The sequence below is a fragment of the Ascaphus truei genome, chromosome 4, assembly GCF_040206685.1.
Source record: "Ascaphus truei isolate aAscTru1 chromosome 4, aAscTru1.hap1, whole genome shotgun sequence".
Lineage (NCBI taxonomy): Eukaryota > Metazoa > Chordata > Amphibia > Anura > Ascaphidae > Ascaphus > Ascaphus truei.
Window position 1 is genome coordinate 60,649,036 of NC_134486.1, and position 17,294 is coordinate 60,666,329.

General features: G+C 40.2%; 1 protein-coding gene across 11 annotated transcripts in view; it reads left to right on the forward strand.

Annotated features, from left to right (window-relative positions):
* Positions 1-17,294, forward strand: part of GTF2A1L (general transcription factor IIA subunit 1 like) — a 409,851-nt gene that overhangs the window by 225,331 nt on the left and 167,226 nt on the right. Inside the window, exon 10 of one of the 11 annotated variants that reach the window (XM_075595850.1) lies at positions 12,248-13,169. The exons of the other annotated variants lie outside the window; for them this stretch is intronic. Coding sequence (XP_075451965.1) covers position 12,248 — 1 coding nt within the window. The 3' untranslated portion in view covers positions 12,249-13,169. Of the gene's footprint in view, positions 1-12,247; positions 13,170-17,294 lie in introns of those variants that run through there. 11 annotated transcript variants of the gene reach the window in all.

The following is a 17,294-nucleotide window of genomic DNA, read 5'->3' on the forward strand; positions in this document are numbered from 1 at the left end:
AGTTTTGTCTTCAGCAAGTGAAATGCATACTCGATCAGGTTGAGATCAGGTGATTGACTTGGCCATTGCAGAATATTCCACTTCTTTGCCTTAAAAAACGCCTGGGTTGCTTTCGCAGTATGTTTTGGGTCATTGTCCACCTGTAAAGTGAAGCGCCGTCCAATCAACTTAGCTGAATTTGGCTGAATCTGAGCAGACAATATATCCCTATACACCTCAGAATTCATCCGGCTGCTTCTATCTTCTGTCACATCATCAATAAACACTAGTGACCCAGTGTCATTGTAAGCCATGCATGCCCATACCATCACACTGCCTCCACCGTGTTTTACAGATGATGTGGTATGCTTCGGATCATGAGCCGTTCCAAGCCTTCTCCATACTTTTTTCTTCCCATCATTCTGGTACAGGTTGATCTTAGTTTCATCTGTCCAAAGAATGCTGTTCCAGAACTGGGCTGGCTTTTTTAGATATTGTTTTGCAAAGTCTAATCTGGCCTTTCTATTCTTGAGGCTTATGAATGGTTTGCACCTTGTGGTGAACCCTCTGTATTTGCTCTCGTGAAGTCTTCTCTTTATGGTAGACTTAGATAATGATATGCCTACCTCTTGGAGAGTGTTCTTCACTTGGCTGGATATTATGAAGGGGCTTTTCTTTACCATGGAAAGGACCCTACGATCATCCACCACTGTTGTCTTCCATGGACATCCAGGCCTTTTTGTGTTGCAGAGCTCACCAATGCGTTCTTTTTTTTTTCTCAGAATGTACTAAACTGTTTATTTGGCCACTCCTAATGTTCCTGCTATCTCTCTGATGGATTTTCTTTCTTTTTTTGCAGCCTAAGGATGCCCTGTTTCACTTGCATTGAGAGCTCCTTTGACTGCATGTTGTGGGTTCACAGCAACAGCTTCCAAATGCGAATGCCACACCTGTAATCAACTCCAGACCTTTTACCTGCTTCATTGATGATGAAAAACGAAGGAATAGCAAACACCTGTCCATGAAACAGCTTTTGAGTCAATTGTCCAATTACGTTTGGTCCCTTGAAAAAGAGGGGGCTACATATTAAAGAGATGTAGGGCTCTATGCAGTAAGCGCCGAAAAAGTGCAATCGCCAAGGGTACCATATCGGCATGATTCGGGCGATTTTCCCTCTCCGTATGCAATTAGTGCCGAATCCCTTCCGAATCAAGCCGAAAACATTTGCTCCCACTCTGCCGATGATTTGCCGTATCGGCGTGCATGGCGGGGTGGTGTTAGGTTCCCCAATTAAACTTCTTGCTGAATCTGGCGAAGCAAGCATGTTTTTGATTGAGCGGCCCATTTAAAGGCAGCGTGTATTTTTATTCATTCTCTGTGTTGTTGGGAGTGAGAGAGAGAGACACACAGAGCTGGCTGATTTGCATATTTCATATTAACTGAGACAGTTGTGCTGTATTGTGAGAGGTTTGTCCTGTGTTGTTTTGTTTACATCTTTGTCTTGTTGTCAATTTGTAAGTGTTCAGTGCGATTGGCTTTAAATTTCTTTTCTGTTCTTTGTGAGTGCTAGAGATGTGGCCGCAAGGCGTGGGAAGAGTGATGCTGGTGTGAGTGGTACTGGTAGTCGTGCGAATACGCGTCTGAGTGATTGTAGGATTCATGGGAGTGCTGTTGCTGCGAGTGCGAATGGTGTTGCTGTGAGTGTGACTGGTGTTGCTGGGAGTGCGAGTGCTGTTGCTGTGAGTGCGAGTGCTGCTGGTGGCTCTGTTACTGGTGCTGCTGGGGTGTCTGGTGGTGGGGTAGTTGCTGCTGGGCCGCTTTTGGAATCTCTTCCATTGGAAGAAGGAGAGTCCAGTCAGCAGCAGGCAAGCTCTGGGCCTGCATGTATTCGGAAGAAACGTGTGGAGCGGCCACGTAATCCTCGGTTCAATGAACAAGAAAACACAGTTCTTGTCACAGGGATTCTGGAGCACTATGACTGTCTGTATGGCCATTTACTAGGTAAGCCTATCTTTGAATTAATTCTTCAAAGACATGTTATCCTACGTCATGTGAGATGTATTAATATCAAAATATTACTCAATGATATCTATCAATAAAAGTTAATTGTTACACACATATTCCTTCATGCTTTAGAACGACCATAACAATCGGTCTCAAAATGTTGACAAAGTTCATACAATATTCATGAAAGCTTCCTTACATTTCTATGTTTACACGTAAATGCTCATGTGGTACACATATTACACCTAAACCAGCATGTATGGTATCTCTTGGAACAGCTAGTAGTTTAGGAAACTGAACGTTTTTATAATAATAATAATTAACGTCATATATATTGTATGTATTTCAAGGGCGAACAAGTTCAGCATCAAAAAAAGAAATGTGGAATCAAATAACATTGGCTGTGTCTGCGTGTGGGAATCATGTCAGGGACCGGACGAATTGTCGGAAGAGATTCGATGATATCAGGGAAAACTGAGGGGGGGTAGAATGACCAAAAGGTCATAATGTGTGCACCTTGCACTATACTAATGTGAAAGGAGGGAAAACCTAAACGTTATAACCTGTGTGATATAGGAACAGAAACTGCAATAAAGTGTATAGGTGGTGCTGGCAGGGAAGAGGTTAATGTTGATCAAAAAGATAAAGAAAAGCTCCCTATAAGCCGCACTAGAGATCACCTATATCTATGTTAAAACTTAATATTTATTAATAAACAATTAAATGTGTTTATTGCAGCAGTAATGTGAACCAAAGTAATTAAAATGATTGAAATAAAAACGGAGAGGTTAACTGTGTACTGAATAGAAACTGACAGTGTAGAGCAAAAACCACTATTGTCAATTGGAGTGTCCCACAACTATATAATTATACTAGAGGTGGTAGTGATTTAGCTACAATATTATGTCATTTGAAAACTACTCCTAGATGGTAGTGAGGGGTGTAACCTGAATTGATGTGTACGCTCGGTTTGCCAGGTAAATACAGTAGTGGATCAGGTATACATACACGTTTGTGCCAGACCGTCAGGTTCAAAATTTAGTGAGCCTGTGGGTCTGTCATGGTAAGTAATAGCAGTTGATGCAAGATCACAAAGTATGTGTCTTGTACTGTGAACCATGAACCATACACTAATAAAGGAGTAGTCAGAGTGTTGTGCTTCCTAATGGAGTCTCCGAAACACTCTGAGAAGAATTAGGCAACAGACCTCTCCGATATAGCCAGCGTACTAGGTGGTAACGCTTAGCTTGCCCTACATATGTTTCACCTGTAGTGGCTTCATCGGGGAAACTTAAAGAAAAAAATACAAGCACAACGGATGCATGCTTCTGGCACTGGAGGTGGCCCGCCAGCACAAGCTCTAATCTTAACACCATTGGAGGAGCAGATGCGGGAAAAATTTCTTACTGTCGTCGTGGAGGGTTTGGCCGTGGACAGAAATATCGGTATTGATCCGGCTCAGGTGACAAATGTTACTGTACTAGGCGTGTCGTAGGTTACAGTTCTTATCTATATTTCCACTGCTTATTATACTTTCTTACCAATATAAGCATACCTACATATATATCTGTATATATGTCTCTCTCTATATATCTATCTTTATATATTTATATCTAGCTGTGCTACAAAAAGTAACAATTAATATATATGGTGGCAAAAGGTGGCACTGAGTGCTCATTTGCATGTCATTTCCCAGAATACCTTGCTGCAGTGGAAGCGCTGTATGCTGGCCAATGATGGGGAAAGACAGGGTTGCAGACCTGTCAAACACATGCAAATGAGCATACAGTAATATTTACAGTTGCTACATATATATATATATATATATATAATTTAGTGATAATCTATGTTACACCTATAAACAGGACATTACTGCCTCATAAAGTCTTGCATGGAAGATAGTGCATTCAAAGGCGAACATACATAGTGCAAATTAACACATGTCGTTATGTTTAATTAAAGTTGTTTTTTTTGCTTCATGTAGTATACTGAGAGCATAAATAGGAACATGTATCATATGTTATTTAATTGTGTTCATATGTAGCTCACTTCAGATTCTTATTTCGCTCATGTACCTCCCTGGTGAGCTATATCCCATATTAAGGAGACACGCAGCTGCAGATGAAAAGGTGACCCCTGAAGCAAGCAGCAGTCGTGGAGAGTCTGAGATCCATGCAAACAGCAAAGAAATCCCAGCAGCAGTGTTCCTGAATCCCAGTGGTGGATTAAAGGCTTATATTTGGCTGATTAAGTGTAAGTGTATACCTTACCACCTTAACTCTGAAAGTAACAGACATACTGCCCTATGATATTTTTCTCTTTGTTTCTTTCCTGGCTTATTTGCGCCTAGGTCATTTCTTCTCTACATTATCCATTGCGGCAAGTGTGGAGCCGCAGACCTAATTGGCTGCATTCAAGCAAGAATAGATTGTAAGGTATAACACCTCCTGTTTGACTGATTGGCAAGGGGTAGTTAATATTTTTACTACTACAACCCCACTAAGTGTTTGGAATTTGCGCTGATTGTATTCTGTTTTTTCTACATATATATATATATATATATATAATTTAGTGATAATCTATGTTACACCTATAAACAGGACATTACTGCCTCATAAAGTCTTGCATGGAAGATAGTGCATTCAAAGGCGAACATACATAGTGCAAATTAACACATGTCGTTATGTTTAATTAAAGTTGTTTTTTTGCTTCATGTAGTATACTGAGAGCATAAATAGGAACATGTATCATATGTTATTTAATTGTGTTCATATGTAGCTCACTTCAGATTCTTATTTCGCTCATGTACCAGTGTGTGAAACCAGCTGCAATTAATATGTAATCACAGCATAGAGGAGAACACAGGAGGTGGGGTTGGGCACCGAGCCACATCACAGGATCATGTTACGGTCAAGTTTATTGGGACGCCATGTGGTAGAAACAAATAAAAGGTCAGGGTGCTCTCACATCTTGGGGGAGGGACTACAGTTGTTAGAAGCTGACAAGGTGAACAGAAGTTCATCACATTCATTTGAAATGGTAATTCTATGAAGATTTTCACCCACCAGCCCACTATATATGAAAACGTACGTTAGTCATTCGTTCACTCATATCTTCTTTGAAGCCTATAGAAACGCCACATTATCACACCAGTAGCAACTGTGAGCGACACACTGCATGTGTTGATGAGTGTCAGGCACAGTGAGCGCTACACCTGCTTCTCTTAATTGTTCATACAGATCACTAAAAACATTCATTCACATTTCCACTATTAGGTACTGAATTTTAAGCACAGTCAACTTTGCTGTCATGGTACTGATGTACATTATTATTTTTATATTACTACACAACATATGCAGTGTATGTACAACAGAACACTTAATTTAGCAACGCTTTCCTGCATGAACATTGTATGTTGTATGGTGTATGGTTTTTACAATAAATGTGCCAATTAGGTTCACATGTACCTTGATGTTAAGATGGATAATGAACAGCTTGCCAGAAACATCATGTCATTTCATTAAGTGATGCTGATATTTAGCCATAAATACTCCAACTACACAAACTTTATGTTCATTATGTACACATGTTTATACGTATGTTTACCCCCGCTTCAGCTTTACTATAGAACAATGAAACTGGTGCTGCAAAGGGCATATAACTTAATACATAGTGGACAGACAGAGCCCCTGTAGATAGCACTCTGTTTCTGTATGAATTGGTGATTTATTTAAAATAGCTTTATTAATTGACAATATCGTTAAAATTTTGGGGTTTAAAACAATGATTAAATGATGCCAAGTGTGGCTAACTCTATGGATAGGTGTATCCAGAGGAGTATACAATGGTGTATTAATGCCCAGTGTTAGGGTAATTCACTGGCCCTAGTGTTCCTCATATGGAGAGAATGGGCTAGAGTTCTTGTAATGAAAGTAGCGGCTGTGTGGACCACAGATGTAGTGCCCCAGTATTGAAATACTAGTAGGTGCACTAGTTGATTGGACCTGTACTTAGCTGCTTTTGGGCTGCAGCTATTGGTACATTATAGACTTGTGTATACAGATCTAGGTCTATGTGCACCTATTATGAGTTTTTAACACCAGCATGTGTGGGTGGTGGTATTTAAATACAAGTGTGTGATACTTAACACGTGTACATCCCAAGTGTGTAATAACAGGGCTAGAATAGACACTAGTATTAGTTTTGCAATACTGGTAAGTTAGTGGCACTGCTGTAAATTCTGTATATACATATACCTAATTAACAGCTGAGTACTGCTCCTTTTAGGGTATTAATATCGGTCTATTATGAAAGACCTTTCCCTAGTTGGTGTAGTGCTTTTCATATGTGGTAATGGTCTGGCACTCCAGAGGTTAATTGCTGGATTGGTTGCCGTTTTGCTCAATGTGTATGCCCCTTTAAGCTAAATGCTGTGTTTGGGGATTAGCATTCAGGCTTCCTGCATTTGTACTGTGATTTACTGCCAGATATTCTCTGTGCCTTTACTGATGTGTGACTGCTAAGATCGTAGGATCTTTCAGCAGTCCATTACTGTGCACGGGCTGAGACACGCTGACTCTTTGAATCTCTCTGAGTCAGTGTACATGAACTCAGGTTCTGCTCGTGCACGTGGTCACGTGTTTTGCCGACGCGCGCGTTTCGCGAGTGCTTTGTCAAGGCTAAGGTAATCAGAAGGTTTCCTATGTCTTTGAAGGTTATTTATAGCACTTGGATTAACCTGTAGTGACCCCATTCACTTTTAGCGCATGCTCACTGTGTGGCTGGTAATGGATAGGGATTCAGACCAGCACTATGTCTCCTTTGATGTACGAGACTGTGAATAGCTGTGGCATGTTGCTGTTAATTTATTATATATGTTGCTGTATGCTGTGTTAACTGTTTGTCATCTCAAATTTGCTACTGATAACTATCACTGTTGAGACACCATAATTCTGTTTCTTTATATTTCAATAATAAATGATTTTACTGATGTATATCTTTGACTGGTTTGTTACTTATTTTGCTTATATTATATTTTAGTAGTTTTCTGTGTATGTGTATTGAATGGCAGAGTGTGAGGCAGGTATGATTGTATCCAGATGTGTGTTGTTCAGAATGCAGTTATATAGTTTTGAAATATATTGTGTTTATACTGCATTACTTACAGTCTCTTACATTTGAATGAACTGGATAGCTTAGATGAAGGGACTATAGACAAATCCTTCATTGAGGCCTTTTGGTGTGAGTGCCTTGAGATTGTAAATCCACCGTGCTTCCTTCTGTAGGAGCACAGTGTCTATATCACCTTTCCTCTGACCTAAGGAGAATTGGTCTATCCCTGTGAAAAGTATAGACTTGGTGTTTCCTTGTTGGCAAGAGTTTATATGCCTCGCTAGTGGGGTGTCCACATTGTTGCGTATAGTGCCAATGTGCTCCAGTACTCGTTGTTTAAATTGGCGTTTTGTCTTGCCTATGTAGATCTTCCCACATTTGCAGAGGCCTTGATATATTACGCCAAAGCTTTGACAGGTAATGAATTTCCTAATCTGATAATTCTGTGAGTTATTCCAGTTTTGGAATGTTTTCGTAGTTGTGATATTTTGGCACGCTTTACAATGATGGCATGAATAACTGCCAAACTGTTTAGGTGGTAGCCATGTTTTTATGGGAGTTTCTGTATAGTGGTTGTGGACTAAGATGTCTTTAAGGTTTTTCGCTCTTCTGCTCACCATTGATGGATGAGCAGGAATGACTTCCTTAATGTCCTCATCTGCCTCTAGGATGTGCCAGTGTTTGCGAAAAACTTCCCTGGCTAAATTCCACTGTTTGTTGTAAGTGCCTACAAAACGTATCACTTTGGTCTCATTAGTTGGTATTTTATCAGTTAGTAGATTGGAGCATGGGGAGTATTTGGCTCTCTTGTATGCTGTCTTTATACTTTTGTTGCTATATCCTCTATTTTTGAAACGTTGGGTCATTGTTTTGGCCTGGATTTCATATTCTGCAGTCGTGCTACAGTTTCTCCTGAGTCGTAGGAATTGGCCTACTGGTATTCCCCTAATTAGAGTGTTAGGGTGATGGCTAGAGGCCTCCAAAAGGTTGTTTGTGGCCGTTGGTTTTCGATAGACAGTTGTTTCTATCAGATTGTCTTTCCCTCTTTTTAATTGTAAATCCAGAAAGCAAATGGATGCGTAGTCGTACTCTAAAGTGAGACGTAGGTTGAGTGTATTCTTATTGAGGATTCCAATGAATTCTTTTAACAATGTTGGTGTACCCTGCCATAACATGAACACGTCATCTATGAAGCGTGTCCAAAGTACGACGTGTGTCGTGTAGTGTTCCATTTCTTCAGTGAAAACATGTTTTGCCTCCCACCACCCTAAGTAGAGGTTCGCATAGGATGGTGCACATTTCGTGCCCATCGCTGTCCCCTGTGTTTGATGATAGATTTTGGTATTGAATAGGAAATAATTTCTTGTTAAGACAAACCTCAGTAATTCTATCATAAAGTCGGAGTGGGCAGAGAAATGTCTACCTCTTGTTTGCAAGTAGTGATTCGTAGCTTCTAGGCCTATATGATGTAAGATGCTTGTGTAAAGGCCTTCTACATCTAGGCTTACTAGAATGGTATCTGATGTGATTACTATGCCTTCAAGTCTCTGAAGGACATCCTTTGTGTCCTTCAGGTAGGAAGGTAAGGATGCCACAAAGGGTCTCAGAATCTGATCTATATAGCTACTGGCATTTTTGGTGACATTTCCCAGTCCAGATACTATCGGACGGCCCGGTGGAGGTGTTTTATGTTTATGTATCTTGGGTACACTGTAAAATGTGGCTATTCTTGGTTTTTTGTTAAATATAAAGTCATACTCTCTTTGGGAAATTACTTTGTTTTGGAGTCCTTTGTCTAGAATGGAGCGAAGTTCTGTCAGATATTCTGAGGTGGGGTCCCTCATAAGGACTTCATAACAGGTGCTGTCTGACGAGTCTCAGATTTTCGGCCTTGTAATCTGTAGTGTTAAGTATAACTAAGTTCCCACCTTTATCTGCTGGTTTTATTGTTATAGACGTATTGGATGTTAGTTCTTTTAAAGCTGTCTTTTCAGGGTTGCTCAGATTATCAGTCATCCTGAACTTGGGTAGTTTCTCAAGATCTCTGGTGACGAGATCACAGAATACGTCTATGTTAGCAAATCTGTCCCCAAACGGTAGGAACTTCGACTTTGGTCTTAATTGGGTGAATGGCCCCTCTCCTGGGTTCCTATTTGACTCTAAAAGGGAGTTCAGGTCATTGATGGCGTCACTTTCTTGGTGGTTGAGGGGAGGAATGTCTAGGGATTGACTTATCCTCTGGTCTCGTAGGCGATGGAATTTATGTAATTTTAGTTTTCTGCTAAATAGATTCGTGTCCTTCACCCATTCGAATGTGTCTATATTGGATGAAGGTGAGAACGACAACCCTCTATTGAGTAGGCTTATGTGGTCCTTAGTGAGTTCAAAATCTGAAAGGTTCACTATAATGGATTCATTTAGTTCTGTAGGGGTTGTTAGTATCTGTGTTGTTTCCCTCTCTTTTTGCCCTGTGCCTGTGGGTTGTTGCTCCGCAAAACTCTTCCTTTTTCCTCTTCGAGTCTTCCTCGGCCTTTTGTCCCTGTTAAGACCTCTCTCTGTTGGTCTAAAAAATGTGGAACCAGGGATGTGAGAAATCAGCTTGAGGTACCTTCACCACTTTCTAATCTTGTCTCCTCTGTGTCAGATGTTTCCCACTCTGTGGAGGATTCTTGTATTTCTACAGCTCTAGTTCTATATTTGTTCTTTTTGGCAAATTTATATCTGAATATTTTGCCGTCTTTGAAATCCTTCTTATCTCTCTCGTACTTCCTGCGTTTCCTCTCTTTCAATTCTGCTGTGAATTTGGATATATTCAGTTCTAGCTTTTTTTCCAGTTCATTGAATTTTGGATCTTCTTTCCACTTTTCTGCCTCTTTTAGTTTGATCTCCAGCTCTGAGCTAAATGTTTCTAGCCTCTCTTTTTGGTGTTCTATTAACAGTTGCATAAGCATGATGGAGCATTGTTTAAGTATCAGTTCCCATGACCTATGGAATTCAGGGTCAGTTATGTAGTGGGCTGGTGCTACATTAGCTCTAAGGCCCCTTGGTATAGTTTCTGCTTTGAGGTAGTTCTCAAAGCTACTGACCTCCCACCAGGTTTTGAGGCGAAGTTTAAGTGTTCTGTCTAGTTCGTTAAAGAAGTTGGAGATGTTGGGTTTTGAAGTGGTTTCTAATGGTTCATTCTCTGAGGAAAACAGTCTATCTGACTCAATTTGCCATTCCTGGTAGTTCGGTAAGGTTGATAGAAAACCAGACATAATATGTTGTGGTTAGCGAGCTTGGGGCTAGAATGGTGTAGACTAGACCCCTATTTCAACAGGTTTATACGTATGTTTACCCCCGCTTCAGCTTTACTATAGAACAATGAAACTGGTGCTGCAAAGGGCGTATAACTTAATACATAGTGGACAGACAGAGCCCCTGTAGATAGCACTCTGTTTCTGTATGAATTGGTGATTTATTTAAAATAGCTTTATTAATTGACAATATCGTTAAAATTTTGGGGTTTAAAACAATGATTAAATGATGCCAAGTGTGGCTAACTCTATGGATAGGTGTATCCAGAGGAGTATACAATGGTGTATTAATGCCCAGTGTTAGGGTAATTCACTGGCCCTAGTGTTCCTCATATGGAGAGAATGGGCTAGAGTTCTTGTAATGAAAGTAGCGGCTGTGTGGACCACAGATGTAGTGCCCCAGTATTGAAATACTAGTAGGTGCACTAGTTGATTGGACCTGTACTTAGCTGCTTTTGGGCTGCAGCTATTGGTACATTATAGACTTGTGTATACAGATCTAGGGCTATGTGCACCTATTATGAGTTTTTAACACCAGCATGTGTGGGTGGTGGTATTTAAATACAAGTGTGTGATACTTAACACGTGTACATCCCAAGTGTGTAATAACAGGGCTAGAATAGACACTAGTATTAGTTTTGCAATACTGGTAAGTTAGTGGCACTGCTGTAAATTCTGTATATACATATACCTAATTAACAGCTGAGTACTGCTCCTTTTAGGGTATTAATATCGGTCTATTATGAAAGACCTTTCCCTAGTTGGTGTAGTGCTATTCATATGTGGTAATGGTCTGGCACTCCAGAGGTTAATTGCTGGATTGGTTGCCGTTTTGCTCAATGTGTATGCCCCTTTAAGCTAAATGCTGTGTTTGGGGATTAGCATTCAGGCTTCCTGCATTTGTACTGTGATTTACTGCCAGATATTCTCTGTGCCTTTACTGATGTGTGACTGCTAAGATCGTAGGATCTTTCAGCAGTCCATTACTGTGCACGGGCTGAGACACGCTGACTCTTTGAATCTCTCTGAGTCAGTGTACATGAACTCAGGTTCTGCTCGTGCACGTGGTCACGTGTTTTGCCACATCTGTGTTCCACACAGCCGCTACTTTCATTACAAGAACTCTAGCCCATTCTCTCCATATGAGGAACACTAGGGCCAGTGAATTACCCTAACACTGGGCATTAATACACCATTGTATACTCCTCTGGATACACCTATCCATAGAGTTAGCCACACTTGGCATCATTTAATCATTGTTTTAAACCCCAAAATTTTAACGATATTGTCAATTAATAAAGCTATTTTAAATAAATCACCAATTCATACAGAAACAGAGTGCTATCTACAGGGGCTCATTATGTACACATGTCAATAACATTCTTATGTTATTCTTCTATATAGTTTCTCCTGAAGCTCATGTGTCACCTCACACTGAACAAGTCTCATCACCTGGCTCATCCAGCTCATCATCAAGCCTGGAAGGAGAGTGTATGAGGTGCAGGACATCTAATGTGTACATTTCTAGATGTTATTTTGCCATGCTAAATAAATGCCTTTCACATGTAATTAACTTCACATCAATTATTGTCACTGAAAATGTTGTTTGTAATGACATCATGTATTGTGTGTGATGTAAACTATCAGCTAGGAGTTGTGAGGTTACAACAAACTTGCATTCATTCTTCTTTCACACTGAGTCGAAACATCATTGTTACTTCAAGCTAAATTTTAATTAGACACAACAGAAAACTTATGGAAACATGTTATGTGTTACACTGTGAGAACAACTCTCATTATATTGATAAACAACAGAAAGTTCCATGCCAGTTCATAATGTCTTCATTTATTTGTAGAAGCAGATGTTGCCACTGAAGGACAAATTCACTCAAGTGACCATGAAGATGTTCCCAGTCGTCCATTAACCCAGCATTCAAGTCCTCCTGCTCGTGACACCATCTCAGCTATTGCAGCTTCTGAAGAAAGAATTTTGGTTGAAGAATATCGTCGCTATTCAGAAATGATGTCAGTGCTTGAAAGGATGATATCACAGCAGGAAAGGATGATATCACAGCAGGAAAGGACAATATCACAAATGTCACAACTAGAAAGAGTCATCATCCAAGTCCCTAAAGAAATAAAAAATGTAAATAGGACATTACAAGCAATAGTTGTGAATCTAAGCCAAGCTAATCAGTTGAGAATGAGTGCAAGAGAACAACAATTCCAATTTACCCCATCTGAGGATGGATCTTTACATGCTGCTAGTTTTTCTCCAGAGTCATCAGTTCTTTATTCCCCAGTTCTGGATGATACCGGTACAGTAGGTGCAAGTTCTGTGCAGGTCCCTGTCAACATCCAACCGCTTACATCTGTTCAAAATCTGGAAGGGACACCTACAAATGAAACACGAAAAACAAAGTTAGCCCAACAATTACTACTAACCAGCTTTTGGAACAAGGTTAAAACACCAAAACAGGAAACGGCTCCACCATCAGTCGTGCAATGTTTACCAACTGGTTCACAACTGCCACAGGCCACACCCAGTGCCCCTGAAGTGTCACAGCCCACACCCAGTGCCCCTGAAGTGTAACAGCCCACACCCAGTGGCACAGAAGTGTCACAGCCCACACCCAGTGGCACAGAACTGCCACAGGCCAGTACAAGTCGTACAGTTAAGGCCAAAGTCGTTGGTAACTGGAAAAGGAAAACACAACAGCCAACAACCAGGCCTGTGACTCGCTCTCAAAAGGATAAACAAAATTAAATAATCACATTCACTAAATGTGCTGTTGTCCTGGTGGTGTTTACTGCATAATATTTAATGCACACTGTATGTATGATCATGTACAGATGCTTCAAAAAATTCTAGTATGTCCTTGTACACATGAAGGTTTATACATGTTCACTGTCTGAATTAAGGCATATTTTATAACATATGATTATGTATTAATCATCAGTTGATTAATGGTACAACATTACACAGTTGCCATGTTTATAGAAGCTGACATTCACTTAGCTGTAGTTCAAGATTTTATGTATGTGGGTTTGTTTGCTAATGTAGATAGTCATTGCATGGTAATATTATTTACATCCAACTTTAACTATCTATATAACAGCATACATGTTTAATTTTTGTTTTCTGGTGTATTAAGTCTGTAACACATTACTTACCTTAATCTTCTTTCATACTTCATAATGTTGGCATGTCATCATGTATGAGTTGTGGTTAGAATAACAGATCTGTTAGTGTGTATTAATAAAACTGTAGTCTGTATGGATATATGTACACACACACACACACACACACACACACACACACACACACACACACACACACACACACACACACAGTGTGTGTGAGTGTGTGAATATATGTATTATATGACTCTGCCAATGTTGTCAGCAAACAGGACTTGTGTTAATGAGATATACATGTTAGGACAATTGTTTAAATTATGGGATCAGTATAATTCAGCCCATAATTCACTCACCTGTATTAAACTTTGATTATGATTACAACAAGGCCTACTTACACACATCAATGGCTTCAGTTTACCACTCTATAAAATATATATATTATCAGAATTAACAGTACAGGCCTTCATGGCTCAAAAGAGGCCTTGTTTGCTGTTAACTGCTACTTATCAACAACCAAGTAATATCACTAAGGGGGATATTACTCTGACAAACCCCACTGACATTGCAAATGCATTCAATGATTACTTTGTGGGGTGTGCCACTAACTTATTAGCGAAACGCAGCACAAACCCCAAACATGAATCTCATCCTGGGAGTATCCCTACAGTCCCACCCCCTCCCAACACTGCCCACAATTTTCAATTTAGCCCAGTATCTGAAGAGGAGATTACACAAGCGCTCCTCAAACTAAAACTAAGCAGCCAATGTGGACCCGACTTACTACAATCTAGGTTCCTACGACTTGGTGCCCCAGCCATTGCCAAACCAATTGCGTCCATAGTCAAATCTATCCTGTCTGCAGGCCATATCCCTAAGACCTGGAAAACTGCCAGAGTTGTCCCAATCTTCAAAAGTGGGGACAAAAACACTGTCTCAAACTACAGGCCAATCTCACTTCTCCCAATTCTATCCAAAGTTATGAAAAAATGTGTCCACTCCCAATTAAGCGATTTCTACACCAAGACAAATTTCCCTAGCCAATTCCAGTCTGGGTTTCGTCCCAAACACTCCACCGTAACTACCCTGCTAAAAGTTTGCAATGAAATCCAGTGTGGAATGGAACGGGGACAACTCACTGGTGCAGTATTCCTAGATTTTGCAAAGGCTTTTGACACAGTTGATCATGTTATCCTGCTTAACAAACTCCAGAGCTCTTGAATAGGGAAACATGCTTTAAACTGGTTTCAGTCCTACCTATCAGGAAGATCCCAACATGTGTCCATCTCAGGCTCTAATTCCAACCCCCTGGATATCACCTGTGGTGTCCCGCAAGGCTCTGTTCTGGGGCCCCTACTCTTCTCAGTGTTCATTAATGATCTTCCCACAGCTTGTAAGGAAGCCTCAATACACATGTATGCAGATGACACAATCCTATATGCACACAGCCATAGCCTCTCTGACCTTCAACACATACTTCAGTCTGACTTTTTGAGACTCGAAAACTGCATTTCCCAAAACAAACTGTTTTTAAACACTGACAAGACTGTAACAATGGTATTTGGGACCAAGACTAAATTTGTAAAGCTTCCAGTGACTGAGCTCCTGATTAGAACCAACGCTAACACCACCTGTCACTAGTTTTAAATACCTGGGCTTATGGTTTGACTCCCACTTAACATTCGGGATGCACATTAATACCTTGACAACCAAGACCTATGCCAAACTAGGGGTACTTTACAGGAACAAATCCTCCCTAAGTCTCCTGGTCAGAAAGCGTATTGCACAGCAGATGCTAATGCCAATTATTGACTATGGAGACATAGTATATGGCTCGGCTTCTCAAACCCACCTTAGCAAACTTGACACCCTCTACAATTCAATTTGTCGTTTTGTTCTCCAATGCAACTACAACACACATCACTGCGAAATGCTCAAAGAACTAGATTGGTCATCACTAGAGTCTAGGCGCAAAGTTCACCTTTCCTGTCTCACTCTCAAATACTTTCTGGGCAAGCTACCCAGCTACCTGAACAAGCTCCTCACCCATACCACATGCAGTACCTATCACCTGAGACCAGACTCCAAAAGACTATTCATGGTACCAAAACTCAACAAAGTATCCGGACGGTCCTCCTTCTCCTTCCGTGCACCCCAAAACTGGAACAACCTACTAGAGACTCTCATATCCACCACCAGCTTAAGTTCTTTCAAATTTAAGGCTGTCTCACACTTTAATCTGGTCTGTAACTGTTTCATACGCTCATAATATATATTTTCTTTAACTGTGCGCGCAATGTCTTGTATATAATGTATACCTTGTTCATTTATGTAACTGTACTTGTAACCATGTATTATTTGTTTTACTCTGTGCCCAGGACATACTTGAAAACGAGAGGTAACTCTCAATGTATTACTTCCTGGTAAAATATTTTATAAATAAATATACACAGCTGACTCAAATAGGCCCTCAAACATACTCACCCAGTAATGTTAAAAACTGTAATGAACTGTGAAGATAATTACAACAAGGCCTGTTTGCATAGAAGGCCTTCAATGTACATATATATATATATACACACACACATACACATATATATATATAGATATATATATATAGATTTATATTATATGTATATATATATAGATATATATATCTATATATATATATATATACACACACACACACAAACACACAATATATATTTAATTATATATATATTTAATTATATATATATTTTTTTTATATATATATCTATGTATATATCAAGAGACACTAACAGAGACAGTCAAAGAGAGAGGGAGACAACCAGAGAGAGAAAGAGAGAGACAAACAGAGAGGGAAACAGAGAAACAGAGAGAGAGAAAAACAGACAAACAGATGTGTGTGTGTGTGGGTCATTATAGGTAAGTGTAAGCAGAAATCTGTTCATTCTACCACTGTAGAAGATGTCACACACATTGTTATTGTAATTAAAATCCTAAACTTGATTTGCACATGTTGATTGACTAAGGCGAAATAAAAGTTTCGTTTACTGTGAAAAGAGTATCTTAGAAAAAGAATTTCTGGCAATAATTGTAACACATTTATAGTGGGGATAGCAATACAGACCGGCGCCTTAATGTCCAAAACTGAAATGAGTCCAAAGATGTACTGCAATGTCCAAAACGCTGATCCAGTAGAAGGACTGCAAACTCCACAACAGCACACGTGGTATTATGCAAGGGAGATAAAAAGAAAGATCATAGCGTGACACTGCAAACTAAAAACATATAACTCATACATACAAGACATACATGACTAACAACACTGACAGAGAGGCTGACAATGAAACAGAGATTTATTTAGACAATTACTAAAAACGGATAGAGCTATGGAGCAGGTCTAGGATCCAGTGTGTAAAACTGGAATCCTACTTACAGCAATCCAGAAAGGTTCAAGCGGTATGTGAGATATGCAGTTCTTTTTCAGCTTCTCCTGGGCGCGTGGTGCTGCTGTAATGGCCGCCGGCGCTTCCTCCGGTTACTCTCGGGCTCGGCGTCCCTGCAGGCCAAACCTCGCGAGATTTTTTGTCAGAAGTGACGTCACTCGCTAGGTGGAGCTACTCGCCGCCGCTTACTCCTGTCTGCTCCTTTGCTGCTCTCTATCCAAATGATCTCTAGAACACCCAACGCGTTTCGTGCGCATGCGCACTTCTTCAGGGGATAATTAGCACAGTCCATGGTTGCCTTTTGTAGTGGCAGGTGAAACCCAATTGGTGGAGA